The 20,337-nt window shown below is 43.1% G+C and overlaps 1 protein-coding gene across 4 annotated transcripts in view; it reads left to right on the forward strand.

Moving 5' to 3' along the window:
• The window catches only part of TRUB1 (TruB pseudouridine synthase family member 1), a 37,078-nt gene extending 27,444 nt beyond the window's left edge, over positions 1–9,634 (forward strand). For 2 of the 4 annotated variants that reach the window (XM_036027361.1, XM_028512283.2), the window contains 4 exons: positions 2,818–2,890; positions 4,188–4,327; positions 6,264–6,320; positions 7,073–9,634. In XM_036027361.1, coding sequence (XP_035883254.1) covers positions 2,818–2,890; positions 4,188–4,327; positions 6,264–6,320; positions 7,073–7,332 — 530 coding nt within the window. In that variant the 3' untranslated portion in view covers positions 7,333–9,634. Of the gene's footprint in view, positions 1–2,817; positions 2,891–4,187; positions 4,328–6,192; positions 6,321–7,072 lie in introns of all 4 variants that reach the window. The other 2 variants (XM_036027362.1, XM_036027360.1) reach the window with 2 other exon arrangements.
• The last annotated feature ends 10,703 nt before the right edge of the window (positions 9,635–20,337 follow it).

Raw genomic sequence — 20,337 nt, forward strand, 5'->3', positions numbered from 1 at the left:
ATGCGGCGCTTCGTTTGGGCTCCCCGCCCTGCACCACCGCTCAGAAAGCTCCTCCAAGCCAAAGCGGGCGACTGGGGCTCCGCCGGGGTCCTTTCCCTTCGCTCAGGGACTGCTGCAGCGCTTGCTGCCTGTAGCCTGTCTCATGTTTATTGCATGTTTTCCAATTGAACGGCTGCTTGTGGTGGCAGAGCCCATCCGGTCACTGCACTCCACCGCGGGGGAGCAGGGTTTGTAACGCCGTCGTAAGGTCTCTCCTGCGTGGTTAAGCACCAGCTATCATGCGAGTTCACCGGAAGAGTCGGTCAGTTTTAAGCAAGGAATGATGTGTAACGTGATCGTGTATAAGTTAATTTTTTTGAGAACGACTTTATAAAATTAATTTCAAGTGAATACTGTTGTCTTGGTGACTTATTAATTTGCTAATAAACCAAGAATAATTACCCAAATCCTATGGTACTTGTATCACACCTGTCTCTCTTACCGGTTGCACTTCTTTGGGCTGGTTATAGGGTATACTCACTTTGGAGATGTTACTCTCTTTCTTCTTAAATCCTAGGGAGGTAAAATCTTTATTCTTATATCAGAGGGACAACTATTATTATTTGGATCAAGCTAATAACATGTTTAAATATAGCCAGCATGCTCACTACATACTCATATAGTGGTGAATATAATTCTCATTGATAACATTTATTATTTTACTTTTATTGTAAAATAACTTTCTGCGTAGACTTATTGTTTGGTGGTTCACCTATCAGGTGACTGACGGGCCCAGGTCACTTTTACTGCCCGTTAGACCTTGAGGTCGGCTATTCCACAGCAAATTGGATTCAGCGGGACCGCCTTGAGTGCCACCGCAGTTGTGGATGTGATAGAAGAAGAAAAGCTGTCTTTGCCTTTAAGGAGCTCAGGATTTCATTGTTAAAATGTGTGTGATTAATTGCAGAACGCACAGCGCAACCCATAAACCCCTGAGATGTTAAGTCAGGGAAAGAGCCACTGGGGCCGGAGTACTCGAAAAGAGCACGTCTTGCCACCTGGGGGGCGGGGGGCGGTGCCAGTGAAAGAGCTGTCGAAGCAGCACAAAGGAGACGAGGGCAGGGGTGTCAGTGGAGAGAGCGGCCTGGCGGGAGAAGGCTGTTTGGTCTCACTTCTAAAACGTGTTGCCAAGTTGTGAACTATTGACGTTTTATCAGCAATGACATTTCTTTTGGCTGTTGCCAGGATGGTGCCTAGATCTGGAAGTTTTGCATAACGGAGGTGCCACCAGTAATCATGTTTTAATGGTACAGTGGGGTAACATTTTTCATGAAAGAATCCTCCTCTGTATCACGAGCTGTATCTGTTTGAAAAACAGCGTGAACAGAACAGCCTTCTGAGATCCGCCTTTTTGGAGCAGCTAGGTGCTGGAGAAATTCTTTTCACTTCTGTAGCTCTTCTCTGTTTGAGGCTGTAGTGGATTCTGGTCTTTTGTTCCCTTTCAGCTTGCAAGGATCAAGGTCACAGTGAGGGTAAGGCTGTCTTGCTGTGTTGATATTGAAATCTGGACACAGTGTTCCCTGCTGTCCTTTAATTTTTATTCTGGTGTTAGAACAGTAATTGGAAACATCATTTTTTTGTTAATATTGTCCAAATAAATCAAATATAATATGTATATATCAGAAAAAGAAGTTTAAGCCCTGGCTGGCGTAGCTCAGTGGATTGAGCACGGACTGTGAACCAAAGCATCGCAGGTTCAATTCCCAGTCAGGCCACATGCCTGGGTTGCAGGCCACAGCCCCCAGCAACCGCACATTGATGTTTCTCTCTCTCTCTTTCTCCCTCCCTTCCCTCTCTAAAAATAAATAAATAAAATCTTTAAAAAAAAGAAGTTTAAATAAACTTCATACAAAGTGAAAAAGCAGCACTGTGACATCTTTCCATTAACTATGACCTAAATTATAGAGTATTTCTATAATTTAGTTATTGAATGTGAAATATGTATAGTTGTCTGTGAGTATGAAAAATCCCAAATATCAAATTTCAGTGTGTTGTAATTTTCAGTTGCAGAAAATCGTAGACCTGTACGTTAGTATTGCATTGTTTTGTTTGAGAGAGTATCAAGTAAGTTGGAAATGACTAAGTGACAGATACTGAAAGCTGTATTTATGTCTTCATTCAAATTTTCTAAAATAATTATTTATAAAATGTTTAGTAATCATGCTAAAATTCTTGCTATGTATATTATCTTTTTGCTCTGGCTTATTTTTGAGGCAAAAGACATCCAACTGAGTGTGTTCATTTAACAGAACAGGAAAACTGCAAGAACAGTGAAGGGGTACAGATGAATGCAACTTTACTTGGGGACAAAATTCAATGTGAATGTGTCACATTTATACCGTACCATAGAAAAGTTTTGAAATCTCTTCAGTAAAATTTTAAATGTGTTTAATACTTGATCATCTTCAATACTGCATTAAGTTATTTATATTTGATGCCTGGAGAAACTTAGAAAATAACTTACGGGGTTTTTCCCACTCTCTGTTCACTGCATTTTTGATGCCTGCAGGACCATTTCTGTGGCTAATAGAGCATCTTCTACGGTCTTCTAAAGGCCGTTAGTAAGAATCAACTAAATGCAACAGGATTTCATGGACCTTAGTGCAAAGGATTGAATCACTTTTATTGGAGAAAAAAGGGAAGCAGAGGAAATTTGGTCTTCATGTCAGACAAGATAAGACTTCGTGCGCCTTTTATCTCATGAATATCTGTATATTATTAAATACATGTACTTCTGTGGTTGTTTGAGAGTCACTTTTTTTTGTTCATTTTTGGCAGATAAAATAACACAAGAAGATATTGAAGGCATTTTACAGAAATTCACTGGGAATATAATGCAGGTGCCTCCCCTGTAAGTCTAAGTATCGAATTTGACTAAATGTTTAATTTTGTTTTCCAGCAGATAGTATCGCTTTAATGAAGGAAATGCCTCCTTTTTATGTAAGGGGAGGCAGGTTTTAAATTTGACCTAGCGAACGATCAGGTAAAGACGAGCCCGATTTGGACGGGATGCCAGGCTTCCGACACTCTCCCGGAGGCAGCGATGTGATGTGCTCCGTGCCGGGATGTCGCCACACCCTGGTGTCTCTGCTCTTCTGTGTTCGTCCGTTTTTCCAATCCCGTCTACAGACCAGGGCAGTTCGGGAGCATAACGGTGGCACTTCCCAGAATGCTCTGCAGGGGCCGGTCCAGCCCGGTGCAGGTGTCCATGTTGTGATTCGGAGTCCAGTTAGCTGGTCCTTCTTTTCCGGTCTCGAGACCATTCCTTTTGGGACCAGAATCTTAGGCTTCACAATTCTCGGAATCAGATGAGAGTTAATAACTCATTAAAAGCATAATAAAATGGATTTACCACATTTTTCATGCACATTACTATTTCAAGCAGATTTTCATGCACATTTTTTAAAAAGATGACCGAATGTCTATATGTTGTGTCAGGATAAGTTACTGACAACTCTTTTTAAATGTAGTATTTATTTTGTTTATAAGAATATTGCTTTTTTCAATACTGAAATAGCTATGGGAGCGTCTCTTCATAATTTTGCCTCCACGGTAAAGGTTTAAAAATGTTAGCAGGAGATGAATAAACATGATTTTGGATCATTAGTGTTAAAATAAATGAAACATTTTTACTTATTTATAGAACTGTTTTAGAATTTTCTCTGTGATTGTTCCAAGGATGTTGTGGCTTAATAAAATTTTATCACATGAAGCTAAGATCTGCTGAGTAGATTATTTGCTTATTTGCTTTTCACAATCACTTTGGTAACTTTTCTATGAAAATGAGTATTATTAGAGCGGAAGGTGTTTCAAGTTGCTATAGCTGAGATCCTGATGACCAGAGGCCCTGGGCCCTTAACCCAGGGTGCGGCCCACTGAAGACACGAATAGACCACGTTCAGGGAGATAGACAGTCGAAGAGTATAATTGACAGGATGACTGGTTGGGGCCAGACCGAGCTCTGTGCGCTCAAAGGTGCTTAGGAACTCGGTTCCTGGCGCCGCCGTGCAGCAGGTTCAAAGGAGCAACTCGTGCATTTTTTACAAGGATTTGCCATGAAAAGGGCGGGTGGTTGTCGTTTCCGTGCTGCAACCTGGAATCATTCTGCCGTTCTTCCTTAATTCTTCTCCCCCTCTCTGGTCTTTAAGCTATTCTGCGTTAAAGAAAGATGGACAGAGACTTTCAACCTTGATGAAGAGAGGCGAAGCAGTGGAAGCAAAGCCCGCCAGGCCAGTCACTGTGTACAGCCTCTCCCTGCAGAGGTTCCAGCCACCGTTCTTTACATTAGGTGAGGCGGAGAAACTCAAAATCCTTTGTGTTTACCAGGTACCTTTAGTTTTGTGTTTGGCTACGTATGTATAGTTTTAATGGCTCTCTAGGGTATTAGAGAGTTTTGAAAGTCATATTTAAGGAAAGGTTGGATTTGTTACTACCTTTCTGGTAGCACATTGAATGAGAAAACCTCCAACTGGAGGCTCAGACATGCCTTTCTAAACAGGCTGAGGTTTTATACCTTAGGTCTCAATGGAGAAAAGTGGGTAAGGAGTATATATTTTTAAAAATTTTATATTTTATTATCTTATGGATACTTGTTCCCTCATTTTGGCTTGTATCTGGTAGTTCACATTCAATTTTAAAATTCATACTGATTTGTATTCTTAAAACAAAGCATTTTTTTGTCTTTTTGGATAAGAAGTCTAGGAGTGGAGTGATTCTTTTTCCCCAGCCTTCTTTGTTACCTGCAAGTTAGTGTTAAGGATCGTGAAAATATGGAAATAACTCATAAGGCAGAAATGTATGCTTGGATATCGGGTAAATTTTAGTTCAGGTTATCAATACGAATTCATCCAAATTTAAAAGCCAAAACTTTTGTTTTGATTGTTTGGAAATGTTATGACCTACCTACAGAAAGTAGTAGCTGAAGCCTCAGACATCCAAGAGCTGTAGTTCCTCTGAGTTCTTAGGCTTCCTTAGGCTGATCCTCTCTTAATTTCATGTTTCCCCAAACCTTTTCTGCTAAACTTTGTTCCTTTGGCATATTATCTAATGTATGTAAAGTTCCTGTAGAGTATGGTTTTTATACAATTGAAAAAAAAGAAGTCACTCCTTTTCTTTAGTTTCCTGGTTCTAAAAAGTTTGACAAATAAGGAGAGGAACACAATTAAACATATTTTGTCCCATTCCATGAAAACGTAGCAGCTGGATTGGCAAAGTAGATATTACCTATGAAAGTAAGAAACACTGGGATTTTTCCGATTGCATTTAATCGGTAAATATTTTGCTCACTGGAGGGTGTGATAGGCCAAAAGAGTGGTCTTTTCACCCAAGTCAAGTAGAGTGCCCAAATGTCGGCCTCTGTTTGATCCTGGTGTTCATTTCCTGTCTCAGCTGCGGCCCCGCCCTGGAGCTAATAGAAGGGAAAAAACAGAATTATAATCCCCAGGTAGTAAAGTTTCCATCGATTCCCTTAAATGCCTTCATGTGTATGATGTGACCGGAAACAGCCGGGTGTCGTCCTTTGTGTGGAGAGTCAGGGTGCCCTCTGGGTGAACAAACGTAACCCAGGGGCCCTGCGCTCACCAGTAAGCGTGCGCCACACTTTGTGAAGGAGACGTTCAGCAATGCGTTTCCTTGTGGAACATGGTGCAATTTTACTTATTTTATGATTTCCTTAGGAATATTTCTAAGAGAACATTTAAGTATGCTGAGCTCTCCATGTAGTATATTACCCCAAACGTAATTCCTGTCCCCAAAAAGGGTTTTTTTTTGCTTGTATTGGTTGAGTGTACAAATCTGAAAGTACTTTTAAAAATCTACAGCTCATGATAGCAAACCTGAGATGTCTAGCCACTTAAAACCCATTAAATGAGTAAGGTGTCAAAATTTGAAAATACCTTTTTAGATCTTCAGCTCACGAGAGCAAAGATGAGATTTCCGATTAAAAACTCCTAAATGAACAAGGCGCAAGTGTTGGCGTGGCAGGACTTGCCAGTTCATTCAAAATGTGTTCGTGAGCCTCTGTTGTTTGCTTTGCCCGAGCTCTGGCTTTCCAGTCTCACAAACACATATGCTGCGGGATGAATAATTTATGTTGTAGCGCATAAATATTGTATCACCCGATTGTTTGCATAGTGCATTTTCACATTTGTTTAGAGGCACCATTTCTATGTAAAGTGGATTTCGTGGGAGGTTGGCAGTTCACCCTGTCATTGTTCACGTTCCAGATGTTGAATGCGGAGGAGGCTTTTATATCAGAAGCTTGGTCAGTGACATTGGCAAAGGTAAGCGTAAAGATGAATTATGAGTTATTATTTAGAGAGTACTACTCCTTTTTTGATGAGAAGAGGGAATTGGCTCCTTGTCACAGCTCTGAGTACTGGCCTCGCGAGGGGCGCTCCTGCCGCCTGCAGCTGCGGAAGCGTCGCAGGTTTGTGGCAGACAGTTACCAGCATCAGCAGCTGCCGTGGAAGGCTCGCCGTGGGAGAGCGGGGAGAGGAACAGAAGACGAATGTGGGAGTAATGAAGGGGGGACCGACATTTTTCTCAAGCACAAAATATGTGTACCAAAGTAGGGGTCAGAAAAAAAGATTTATCCTTCCAAAAGTTATTTTCATTGGTACGAGTCGAATTTTTTAAGAACTGGAAGCCGTGGCCTGACCACGAGCCAGAGAGCTGCAGCTCTGGCCCCAGCACTGGCTGGCAGTCGTGATGCTGCACGGGTCACGTTACCTTAGCTGCCAAGTGGGAGTAATGGTTGCCTCATGGGGTTGCTTCGGGAGTTAAATGAAAAAGTGTGTGTGAGTTCCTTGTAGACTTGAAAGCAGCTCATAAGGTGAGTTATTAAATATTATTTCGCTCTTTAATCATTTCTTAATCTCAAGGCTCTTGGTTCTCGTATTGAATTATTGCAGTTTTACATTTGGAGTGATTTTGAGAGGTCTGAACCAAGTTCCTCCGTCATTTGACAAATTACAAACTGCTGTATACCGAACCATTTATCGTGTGGGTTTCCTTTTCACCTGTGTTGCTGTAGCGCTCTCGTCCTGTGCCAATGTGCTAGAGCTGACCCGGACCAAACAGGGGCCGTTCACGCTGGAGGAGCACGCGCTTCCCGAGGACAGGTGGACAATCGATGACATCGCGCAGTCCCTGGAGCACTGCTCGTCCCTGCTCCCAGCCGAGCTGGCACTTAAAAAACCAAAACCTGAGGAGTCTAGTGAACACGTTCTGAGCTGTGAATATATAACTCTAAATGAGAAGAAGGGAGAAGACGATGTAATTAAGACGTGTTAAGATGGGCGTGGGTCCTCATTTCTCCGTGGACAGTCGAATCCTGTGTACACAAGCTACTGGCAAAGGACAAACAGCCACTCCCTTTTTTTTGCATGAAGAAAAATGCCCATCATTTACAGTTTCTGCAGTGCACAATTTATCTGCTGCACATTGCAAATAGCCTTGCAGTTGTTCAGCTCTTCAGCGTACTGTGGAGTGTTCTTTTAGGAGATTATTATGTTGTTAGATTGGATACAGGAAAATCAACTTGCTCATTTTGATCTTGCTTCAAAGTCTTTTCCTGTGAAAAAGCTGAACACATTTTCTAATCAAAGAAAAAAGACGTATGAGCTACGTGTTTCTTCGGCATCAAAAAAGTTAACGTAAATTAGTGTTACTTTGACTTTATTCTGGCTGTCTGGTAGCTCTATTGTATTGAAATTCTTTAACTATGTTTGAAAAGGCTGTTATTTAACTCCTTATGTTTTGGAGAGTTTGTGGTTATTAAGAACATTTCTTTGATACGGCTGCATTCCTTTGGTAATAGCTGTGTTCGTTTAGATCTTGGACACTAATAAACTTGTATCATAAATATTTGTAATTGAACCAAATTTTTGCTGTTACCAATAAAGGGATGTAAAATGCAAGACTTAATGCACCTCTACCGTTAGTGCAAAGGACGGCCCAGTGGCTTGTATTTCGGCAGCTATGAGATCTTCCAATATTTTCCACACCGCCGATCACCCTGTACCAAGTTGCTAAATAACAATTTTTTAAAAGTAAGCTAAAGAATGTGTTTTCAATTAAACATTTCTTTATTCTTTAGTATTTATTTTACCTTTTTTAGTGCATTGGTTTTTGGTTTGCTCTTTCAAATGATATTTATAGACCCTGAGATTGCCCCTGTGCATTTCCAGCTAACCTTTTCAGCTCTAAATATTTAAAAACAGTTCATCTCAAACATTTTCATTCAGGTGGCCTACTGAACCTTTTTTCTTCCTGGTTAACATAATTTTGAAAACATAGTCACATTACAAAATGGTAAATTTCATATGTAATGAGTGCTTCATATTTTTGTTATGGGAAAGTGATCTGTTATGCATCATCCTGTCTGTAGACATGTTTGTCCTTCCTTTATTCAATAAATGTAGTTTCAAAAGGAAGAATCATTAAAATTTTCATAACATAGGAGCTTTTAGATTTTCATGGATTACATTTCTTTTAGCTGGTTGTCTCCTTGCAACCCCTACCTTGAAAAAACGTCACTATGAAAACCAACCTGATTTTATTTACTGTTTACTCAGTGTAGAAAGTTACATGCTTCAGGAGAGCATTTTCGTCCCATTGGCAACATATTCGAAGAGAAAATGCTGAAAGCAATTCTTAGTATGACACAAGAAAGGATAAGGGAAAGAGTTTGACATCTTGAGGGATTAACATCAAATGCCAAGCAAAGCTGAAATTTCAAAGTTTACAATTTCTCTTGTTCACAGCTGCCACCCTGTAGGCTGGGCCAACCCAAAGTGGTGGCAGCGGGTGCTCGTGCCCTGGAATTGTGCGGGGTGGAGCGTGTCTTCACGCATCGCCAGCCAGGGCCCAAACAGAGGGATATTTAGGTCATAGAAAACAACTGGGGCATTTCTACTTTACATCCCAACTTAAAAAATTGACGTAAATAATGTATTAATGGAGAAGAGTAGAGATTATTTGACTAGACAAATGACTTTTTAAAATAGTAGCCAAATCTTTTTATTGCTGAAATTCTTGCTATGTGTATTCTCTTTTTGCCCTGAGGACACTGGAAAAAATTTTGCCAAATGGAAAAATTACCCATAATCCTCACCATCCTGGTACAGTGACTTCAGAACTTTAATTTTGTAGTAATATTTTCCTTTTGTTTACATAATTATGGTCTTAGGACACCTATGTTTTTTAATTGGCTTTTTCTGATGTAATTAGTTTGATAACTTATTTTATTACTTCATATTCAGTTTATTTAAACTATTTCCTTATTACTGAACACAAGTTATTTTCCATTTTATTGGGATAAATTCCTGAGAGTGAGATTATTAAGTGGGATATATGAACAATTTTATGGTTCTTAATATGTTGGCCTTATTGCTTTCCCAAAGCGCTGTAACATTTGACTGTCACTATTTGAGTTTTATCAGTTCACTGAAAGTTTACAGTTTGGGTGGGGGTGTGGTATGTTGTTGTTGCTAATTCAGTGTCAAGAGAGTTTATCATTGCTCTGCTTTGCTTTTGTGTGACTTGCATGTATTTTGTCCATTTATGTAAATAAATGTCTTACAGTTTCTTTATACATTTGTATGAATTATTTATGCAGGAAATACTTGGTAGAAGTATTTTCATGGCCTTTTTCTTTTTTCACTTTCAGTTACATTTTTTTATTCTTGCTAACTGAATTGGCTAACTAATTTGAATAATTCTTCACCTTTTACAGTTGTCAGATTTATGACTATGAATTTTTAAAATTTGTTTAAGATATTATTCAGAGCTCTCATAATCAGCTAAAACTGATCAAGAGGCTCTCAAAATTTTAAGACTCATCCAGAAACAAATTAGTTTTCTCCCAAGAGTCTAGTATTTAAGTATCAACTTTTCTTTTTCATTTTAATCAAAATGTTAAAGAAATATCTGTTCCTTATGTATTCCTAGGCTTACAAACTAGGAAGTGGCTTCATTTCTGTGTGGGGTTTTCAGAATTTCTGAGCTGTCATTCTTGGCCTTTAAGAATTCTTTAAAATATCTGCCCTCACTGGTGTGGCTCAGTGGATTGAGTGCCAGCCCGTGAACCAAAGGGTTGCAGGTTCGATTCCCAGATCAGGGCACATGCCTGGGTTGCAGGCCAGGTCCCTAGGAGCGGGTGAGTGAGAGACAGCCACACATTGATGTTTCCCTCTTTTTTTCTCCTTCCTTTCCCCTCTGTCTAAAAATAAATAAAATCTTTAAAAAAAAAAGAATTCTCTACAATATCTGTTTTTTCATCTCACCTGCTTTTATGATGACTGCCTCTTGCTTCTGTACTGTGCCAGAAATGAAACACTTCATGTTTCCTCTGAGTCTGTTCTACCTCGCACCCTCAGCTCTTCGATGGCCTCGAGAAGTGATCCAGCTTTTCCTTGCTGTTAGGGGGATATCGGCATTGTCTCGAAGCTTTCATCCCAAGTAGAAGAGTAACCTTAAATAATGTTTTAATGTTTTTCTCAACACGTATCGTGAGGGTTTTGTGGTTATTTTGTCCACTGTTTTCATTAGAAATAGAACTCTGTGTACCCAAAATGTAGTTAAAATGAGTTTCAATGCCATAACATTATGACTAATTTTATGTCCTTAGAAAATACTCTGTTGATCCATTGGCTAATGGCAAAGCATTTAATAAATTAGCATTCATATATTCAAGGTGCTTTGACATTTGACTTAATTCTTCCATTACAGGTGAGACAATTAGGGCATAGAAAAGTAACTTTCCCAACTCCAAATGAATGCATTAGGAAGGACAGGTCAAGGTCAGATACCTTAAGTCATTCATAATCTTTTGGCTCCCACAATTGGCTACCTGATCTAAAGGGGATGACTAACTGGGTGATTTGATTCCAAATGAGTCAATTGTCAGAGATCCCTGGTGTGGAGAAACAATGGATGGCAGACCAAGTCTTGAAGACACAGTCTGGCCTTTCAGAAGCTTTCACATACTTCAGATCGGGACTCGAGGAAAGAACATGTACAAAGGTGAAGTAGTGGTACAAGACAGCACCTACGAGTGGTGAGTGGCATTGCCGAAAATGCCAGTGGTGTTTAGTGGAGCAATTATTAATTTCCGCAAGCTTCTGTTGAGCTCCTAAGACCAGAGTGGGGAGGGCCCAGGGATCAGGTCACCTGCATTGAAGGGGAGGACCTTGAACGGTGGGTAATATTGAAAGACTTAAGAAAGGAAAGAGCCTCAGGTGTGCAGGAGAGCTCTGTCTGACACAGGCAGCCGTGTGCAGGCACGTGGCCAGGGAAGAGGGGGCACCTGGGTGGAGAGGAGCCCTCGTGGCAGCGTGTGGTTGTAAAGGCAGATTGGCGTTGCCTCGTGTAGAACCTTGAGAGCCAGAATTAAGTAACACTTCCATAGGAAGCATTTTAGGACATTACTATCTGGCAGTCATGTGGCAAGAACTGAAGGGGCAGAAGAAATACAGGGCAAAGAGCCCAGGGAGAACAGCCTGGTGCTGTATTCTGGGATTCATGTAATAATAATAATAATGATAATAATAATAATAATAATAAAACCCTCCCAACTAGAGTATTATCAGACAATATATATTTGAACGGACTGATTAAAAAGAAAATTGATGGTATTCAGTGATTTATGAGATAATTGAGGGCCAGGGAATTGGAGGAAAACATGGTTAGCCGTAGCCATCAAATAGTTTTTCTTGAAAGAAATCTGAATGTTGGTATGAATAGCATTTTCTCGACCGTTGGGGTAGCTGGGGTAGCTGCCTGTGATAAAGAGGGCCGCGATACTTATTCTACTGTCTTTTACAACCTTGAATTCCTCTGCAACCAATCAGTCTCCTAGAAAGAACGATGCTTTTTCACCTCTCTAAAGTGTCCAGGATATAGTAGGTTCGTTGAATTTAATCTCTAGCTAGGAGTTCCCAATCATTATTCAAATGTTCGATCATGCCCGTGGTCAAGGGCATGGGCTCTAGAGTTGTAGATTTTCCAAGTTCTGCTTGTCATCAGCTGTTAACCTCAGGCAAAATAATTAACTCTCCTAAGTCCCAGTTTCCTCATTTGTAAAGCGGGGATAATAATAGTGCCTACTTCATAAAATTATGAAGTCTAAATTAAGTCATTCAGGTAAAGTGTTTAGCATGATTTTTCTAACTTAGCAAATAGTAAAAGAAGCAAATGCCACATATCTGATTTAAACGTAAGAGAAGAATGAATCTGAAATTTTCAGGGTTTATGGATACATAAAAAGTATCCATAAAAGTATCCAAAGTATACATTTCAAAAATGTTTTGTAAGAAATTTTGGTAGAAAGAATTGAGCTGAATGAAACAAAGTTTCCTGACAGCAAAGGTAATTAAATGATGCAACCATCCATTTATTGATGCAAAGAGGAGAAAAATCTTTAGGGAATGTAGATATTCATCTTTCATATATGAAGTGCACTACAGTATTGGTAGACACACACACCCCATTAACGTGTGTAAACCCTTCAATTTCCATCATCTCCCTTGACCCGCCAACGATCCTGTGAAGTAGGGAGGATCCGTCTCCACCTTACTTTGGTGGAGAACTTGAAGTGGCCTCGAGTGCGAGGTGCCTTGCCTAGAGTCCCACAGCCAGAGTGGCAGGGCTGGGTCTCTGGTTCCAAAAGGCTGCTTCTCTTACATCTGGACCAGAGTGATCCAAAGCACAGATGTTTGTGGGAGGAATGAGACACATGCTGGAAAGCCAAAAACATAACTGGAAATAAAAGCAGAAAACAAGACATTTGTTTCTGTTATAATGTGACAGAGAATCAGGCTGCTGTGGTTTGGGGCTGAGCATTCAGAGACGAAACAGGGAGACGGCCCCGGGAACACCGCATCTGCCGCTGGCTGCTCGTCGCCGGGCTTATGGAAACCAGCTGGACGACGTTCAAAGCAAAGCTCCACAATGATTAAGGGACTGATGGCACTGATTAATACAGAGAGCTTGAAAGAATTAAACACGCATAGCTCAGCCGAGCAAAGACTAAGGCAAAACAAGACAAGTGTATACAGATACCTAAAATGCGTAAATACGAGAAAAGGGGATTTAATTATTTAGTATGATATGTGGGGATATGATGCCTAGTAATAGGATGAAAATTTAAGCTGAGTATAAAGAAGCCTTAGGACTTCTAAAACTTTGCTGGGAACTAGATATTAGATGATGTTAGAGAATAATTATTAATTTGGTCAGGTGTGATATTGGTATTGTGGTTATATAAGAAAATACCATTTTTTTTAGTGTTACTATGAAATGTAGGGGCAGAGCAACATGATGTAAGACATTTGCTTAAAAATACTACAGCAAGGAAAGAGGAAGGAAGGAAGGAGAGGGAGGGTGCGAGGAAGGAAGTGGAAGAAGAGGATAGAGGAAGAAATGTGGCAAAATGTCGATGATGTCGAATCTCAAAGAAGAGCATATGAGTTCATTTTACTCTTTCACGTATGATTGAAAGCTTTTATCATAAAAACTGTTAGTTATTGTTTCCTGCACAAAGCTCAGGAGCGTGTTATTAATCCCTGGCCTCCCTGAATAGGAAAGCGCTAGTGCCACACACCAGACTTCTGGTCGACCAGGGCCCACGGCAGTGGGGACAGATGCCTCTGTCCACCATCTTGCTCTGGCGCTGTAGATTGGGCTGGGCCGGAGGGCTGTTTTTAAACTCCCAACAAGATTCCTAGAGTCGTAGGCCCAGAGGGGTAGGTTCAGAGGGTAGAATTTCTGAAGTGAAAGCAGAGAGCCGGGGTGTTGAACCCCTAACAACTGACCTCTCCCGCTGTCCTGCCTCTTGGTCATGGGAAATGCCACTGGGCAGAGGCCTGGGTGTCTCAGAATGGCCATTCCCTTAAATGAAGACAAACATTCCCCAGTCTGCTGCATCTAAAAAGCCAGAAGACAGGTTCATTTATAAAGTAAAGCGAAGACAGACTTCAAAACCTAGCAAACATCTGTGAAGCTCGAGTTTTAAAAAAATAAGATCTGTAAAAACCACCTTCCCTCCTTTACCTCTGTCCCTGTAAGTGAATGCTTAAGGCAAGAGATTTAAGGAGCATTTGGAATGTATGCCTTTGCTGCTTATTTTGTTGTTAGAGGAATATAAATTATTTATCTGGATTTCACTGATGGCAATCTCACATGAACACAGACCCGGCATTTCAGACCCCTCGTGTCTGAATTTCTCCAGAAGGCAGAGCTAGGCCCCAACATGGCAAGTTAGAGTGAGGCTGGTTCCAGCCCAGAATGAGGATGGACTCTATGACCATTGGAGCTGTGTGACAATGAAGCAGAGGCCATGTGGTGGGTAAGCTTGGTTGGGTCTATCGTCTCTTACCTGCGTTATTGCAGCGGCCGTAACTCGGCTTCCACACCTCCAGTCTCGTCCTGACGTCATCATGGCCCACCTCACCCTTAGAGGGGCTGTTCTGAAACGCAGCTGATGGTGACATTCCCCCGTTTAAATCCTTAGCGTCTATATTACAAAGTGTGACAGGGACCGTATTTCGGGCACCTCCCACCTTGCCCAGCGTATAGATTCTTCCGTGAAGGTCTGATTGAACGCATGCCATCTCAGTGCCTGCCACCCTCCCAGCGGCCTGTCTGTGCCTTTGTACTCACTTCACCTTTGCTCACTAGGTGGCTTTTCAACCTCGTCCACCAGCAATTTTTCAAGACTCAAAGTTTATAGTAATGAAGTTGTGTTTTTGTAAATTCTCACCTGAGGACATGCTGATTGATTGAGAGAGGGAGAGAAATATCGACATGAGAGAGAAACATTGGTCAGTTGCCCCTTGTAGGTGCGCCAGCCGTAGACTGAACCCACAACCTAGGCATGCGCCCTGATGGGGAAATGAACCCATGACATTTGGGTGCATGGGACTGAGCCACACCGGCCAGGGTAATGACGTCTTTTTTGATGCCCCGGTCAGAATAATCCGTCCTCACCTCAGTCACCATGCATCCATTCCTGCATACACTCACTGCCATACTTAGCACCCCACCTGACTTACGCATTTATTTGTCTTCGCCCCCAGACTGTGGGCTCTTTGAGAGTAGATACTAAGTTTGCTTCTTTATTTCCCCAGTGCCTGGCGCATAGTAGGAACCCAGGGTCATCAGATAAACCTTGGGAGTCGTGCTGTTCCGAGTATGAGAAGAGAGTGGGCCCTCGACAAGTCTGAGTGCACGAAGATAGCATTCTTTCCACACATATTTATTGACTGTTTAAAGCAGATTGTCTGGCTGCTTTTTTGTCTGGAATTCGAGGAGAGAATACTACACAGAACCACAGATCCAGCTGATCGCCAAGTTAACCTTTAACCTGTGATGGGGAAATGATGGGGAAACATCCCCTCATCTCTGTGTTTTGGGGACAGGAAGATGCAGTGGCACATACAAAAAAATATTTATTCCACTATCCCAAACTGCCTTTCAACTTTAGGAATCTACGAAAGAAAGAAGCCGACGTACAGCTTATTCTAATTTGTGGCAGTGTTGTTTATTTGTGTCCTTTTTAAGGAGGAGGTGGAATTGGATTGTTTGTTTGGTTTCTTTTTCAATAAGAAGCATCTTAATATAACGAGTCTGGACATCTGTCCCATTTTCAAAAATTACAAGTTTTGATCACTGCTAAATTGTACAGATCCTCGTCTGTCTGCTCTGCATATATTTGCATTTATAAAAGCAGGAGCGGACTCAAAGTCTTTCTAATGCAATTCCCTAAATGCATGAAGTATTAGATTGCTTTCCCCCATTGGTTCATGCATTGCTGAGGGCTTAAAAGGATCATTGATTTGAATTATTTAATGTGTACAGCAGGTTGAGTTTCCTTTTTATTTTTTTTTAAAGAACTCTCAGGGACATTGCTTTCGTTTTTTTATGTTAAATCTCATTTTTCTTTGGAAAATAAGAAGTTAAAGCTGTGTTCACATGAGCTCCCCAAGTGCCAGATTTCCATTGTGTTTTTAAATCATCGAGGAAATGTTTGATTCTAATGAAATGTTACTGCTGAGAACGGGGCTGAAATTGCTGGGCTGAAAATATAGTTATAACTACTCATTATTATTCTAATGTTGTGTTTTTTTTTCTTTTTGGGGGCTGATGCAGATGAAATAAAAGCGAGAGGGAGAGATCCTGTCTACAAAAAAAGCCATCCTGGATTTTTGTTGTCGCTTTTGCAATTGAAGCTGGTTTTGACTTCAATGCAGGAAGCACAGTCCTGGGCTTTAAATGTTGAACATTTGTCCTGTGTAATTTACATGTTGGTTCCTATCGTTTTGTGATGGCTTATGCCTTCCCCGAGGAAGGGAAGCCACGTTGTGTTGCCACAATTTGTGACGGCGGCACCTGGGTGAATGGATTTATTGCAGTTTGTGTTACGTTCAGAAAGCCTGCCAAAAATGGAGAGTTGTTTGTGGTGCTTAGTGTGGCTTCCTATGACAAAGCAGGGAGTCTTATTGAATTCCTTTGTCAGGACACTGCACAAATAAAAATAATGGCAGTCCCATCCGCATAAGGCAGTCACGTGATATAAAAAAGTTTAAGTGGGGGCTGTTAATAGGGTGACTATGTCATTTACCACCTGGACCCAGATGAGTGGGAGATGAGTGCCAAAATGATTCAGAGACATTAATTGATCAGGTATAAACTAGGTATAAACAGGTATAAACTAGGCCCACCCAGGACAAACCAGACGGCCATTGTCACCCTAACTAAGGAGGCTGCCACTACCGTTTTTAAAATCTTCCCTTGAGGATATGTTTGTTGAGTTTTAGAGAGAGAGGAAGGGGAAAGAGAGAAAAACATTGATGTGATAAAGAAATATCAATTGGTCACCTCCTGTATGTGCCCTGACCAGGGATCGAACCCACAACCTTTTGGCTTACGGGGCAGCACTCCAACCAACTGAGCCACCCAGCACAGCTGCCACTACCATTGCGGTTGCTGCTGGTGGTAGTGGTTGTTCATCGGCTTGTTTTATTGACCAGTCTCAGGCTACCTCGGTGAGGTGACAGGGGCAGTAGTCTCATCCCTCTAATGTTTCCATTGGGAAAGGGTGATGACTCTAACCTGGCTGGGTACCAGCCACATGCACTTCCATTCCCTCCCATTGCATTGTGTTCTCAGGGCTCCCGGCGCACAGCACAACCCGGAGGCCCTGGCTCCGCGGCGGTCTCCAGATCAGAGAGCGCTTTATCCCTCCGAGTCCCTTTAACATCACTGTCCACACGTGCGTGGTAAAAGCAGGTTGTTTTTTTTGCCAGAAGTTTCCCTGTGACACCCACAGTCACGCCAGCATCCCTCTCCCAGTTTAGTTTTGCTTCTGTAAAGCGTCGCCACCTGGGGAAGCTGGGTGAAGGGGACACAGGATGCCGCTGTTATTTCTCCAGTTTCCTTTGAGATGATAATGTCAAAATAACGTTAAAATTAAAGCAAACATATTACTTATGGAAATGAGACTATAAACATTCAAGCTCAAAATTTAAAAGGACTCTCAAGAGAGCTTGAGAGTCACCTGGCAAAGGTGACACGCAGTCAGGGGGACCGTGAGGCCCAAGGAAAGGGGCCTGTTCATGCGTGAGGGTCATTACTAACTCCAGTGGCGATGCACAGGAGTCAGCCTTGGCCTCTCCACTCTCCCCAAGTCCTGGACCGAGAAGGCTCGGGATTAGCTCCAGCTAACAGGGAACGAAGTAGGCGGGAGAAAGGCCCCTAATTTGAAAACCCAGCGAGGGAACACTCTGTACCTAATTTCTTTCGGCCACTCCACATCTGAGGCCGACTCACGCCCACAGCCGAAGCCCAGGCCACCAGTCTGCCAGGGCTCGGGGGCTCGCCTGGCTTCACCTCGGGGCCTCGGGCCACACTAGCAACCTGGCCTGGCTCAGGGTGCAGGCCGAGCTTGTCCTCCTTGGGCAAGACCTGCTCTTCCCATGGCGCCTGGCCCACCTGATGGTTGGTGAGCACAACAGGCCGATACTTCTATAATCGCCTGTGCTCCTTAGCCTCCAAGCACAGCTGATGGGGCCAATGACAATGCACAGAAGAGGGGGAGGAGCTCCCCGTTGTTGACATTGCAACCACGCATCCAGGCCTCCAGCGCCCACCTGTAGCCCGTGAAGCCCACGTGCAGGATTGAGCCCAGGGAGTCGGCCCGGCAGTGCTGCAGGGCCCGGGGGAAGCTTGCCCGCACATCGATGGGCATCCAGGGGTACCGTGGACACGAGCCAGCAGAGGCTGAGCTTCACACGACGAAGCTCCTGTGGCCCTGCAGCCAGAGCACCTGCTGTCTGAGTGATCCCAAGTCACTGTTGCATGTGGCCGCCTCTGTGGGAGCCAGTCCAGGTCCCTGGGGCCTCGGTGTTGTCCCTGGAGCAACACGACGCCCCAGCAGCCAAGGGGAGCTTAGCAGCGCTATGAGAGAACTTGCCGGTACACTCCAGGGCCTTCACTGTGGTGTCCGGTCCATTCTAGCGGCAATCCTGGGAGTTCTGGTAAGTCATTGGTGTAGCTCTGTGTTTCGGAGGGATATGGTAGGGGTTCTCATACATCTGGCAGTACTTGCCTGGATTTGTAGCCAAAGGCACGCGTTACGGCGGAAGTCAAAGAAACTGGGACTTGACCAAGGGCATAAATGTTGTTTAATCATCAACCTGCTAAACAATCAAATGAATTCAGTGTGCAGGAGGGCAAGAAAGGGATAGCCTACAGGGAAAGCTTGGATTTGGGTTGGCTGTCATGGCGGCTTTGGTTCCGGAATCAGAAATACGAGCCGAGGATGTTAGCCAATGAAACAAGTTTTTACTGTCATATGCTACAGACACAGCCTCTGTCCTGCTTTCCTGCACAGGGGTTCTCTCTGAGTGAATACACCTTAAACATAGCTGCAGCCTCTCCAGTCTGTAAGACGAGTTTATGCTGCTTGCCACGCTTTTCTTTTTCCTGAAGGTCTCTCAAGCCTTTCAGAAACACAGTTCAATTCAGCAAATATTAGGGACCTGATGTATGTAAAATGCAGTGTAATGGGGCTTTTTGGACACAGAGAGAACAGTGAGCTGCTGCCCTTGGCACTTTTCTATAATGCAAGAAAATAAAGTGTGTAAAAGGACAACATAGCAGGTGCCACTGAAAAGGTGCATCTGTTAAAGCCGGGTGGTAGGTATGAGGATATCTACAATGCTAGTCTGTAATTTTCTGCATGTTTGAGATAGCTTATAATTTTAGTGAGTGGAAAGGGATCTATATCTGTATAGGACCATGAGAATTTAGAGGACTGGAAAATGATGCCTGGTTATAAGCACATGTGATGACTCTACTCTTTTCTGTGACACTGCATTCTAACTGTGACTTGGCTTCCCCGAAAAGTCTCCCTTGAAAAGAGTCTCATTTCTCCCACACCTGTGCAGTGACAGGCAGCAACATGCACGTGCTTTGGGGGCCTCAGAACACTCCCTGTTGTTTGCCCTGAGCAGTGTCTGATGTGAGGGTTACTTGGTCGCTGTCCCCTAACCTTGCCGGTCTCACGTGCATTGAGTTTGGCTGCTGGCACCAAGGCGCCCTTCCCTTCCTCCCCACCCCAGCCCTTGCCGAGAGAACTGGTGTGTGCCCACTGCTCACCTTTCCCAGGGCACAGCTCCAATCCTAGCCCCACACATCTACTGACTGGACTCCCGCCATGGGTTCCTTCCTCTTCCGGAGGGGTGTCTGGCAGGGGTCAGACTGGGTGCGAAGCAGGTTTGGGATTCCCAAGGAGATGAAGACTCCTTTGTGCCTAGGCTGGTTTGCCAAGTGTTGGCTCCAGTCGGCAGGTGGGCGAGTCTCAAGGAGAGACGGGGGCTGATGAGCTGAGAGTCTTCAGGGTATGATGGGGGTCTAACACTGCGGGACCAGGCCACTGTTCTCAGAGAGTGTGGGTGGGGAAGCTGAGCCCTCAGTCATTCTAAACCAGAGCCGGTAGGAGGAAAGCCCTGGGAGAGCGGCCCCCTGAGGGTCCAAGGACCAAGTATATTTCCGGAAGGAGAGACCGCTCAGTGCTGCCCAGGGGCCTAGTCAGATAGAAACAGAGGTGATGGCTGGACGCGGAGAGCCTGAGTTTGTTGGTGCTCTTCCAAAGGGTGGGTTCAGACACCACTTGAAATTATTTGCAAGATTTGTTGGGCATGTGCACTATTCCAGGCTGAAGGCCAGGAGAGCAATAAGTACTTATTGAGCACTTACTGCATGCCAGCGCTCTGTTACCCCCATTGAATCTCACAG

The sequence above is a fragment of the Phyllostomus discolor genome, chromosome 5, assembly GCF_004126475.2.
Source record: "Phyllostomus discolor isolate MPI-MPIP mPhyDis1 chromosome 5, mPhyDis1.pri.v3, whole genome shotgun sequence".
In the NCBI taxonomy this organism is placed as follows: domain Eukaryota; kingdom Metazoa; phylum Chordata; class Mammalia; order Chiroptera; family Phyllostomidae; genus Phyllostomus; species Phyllostomus discolor.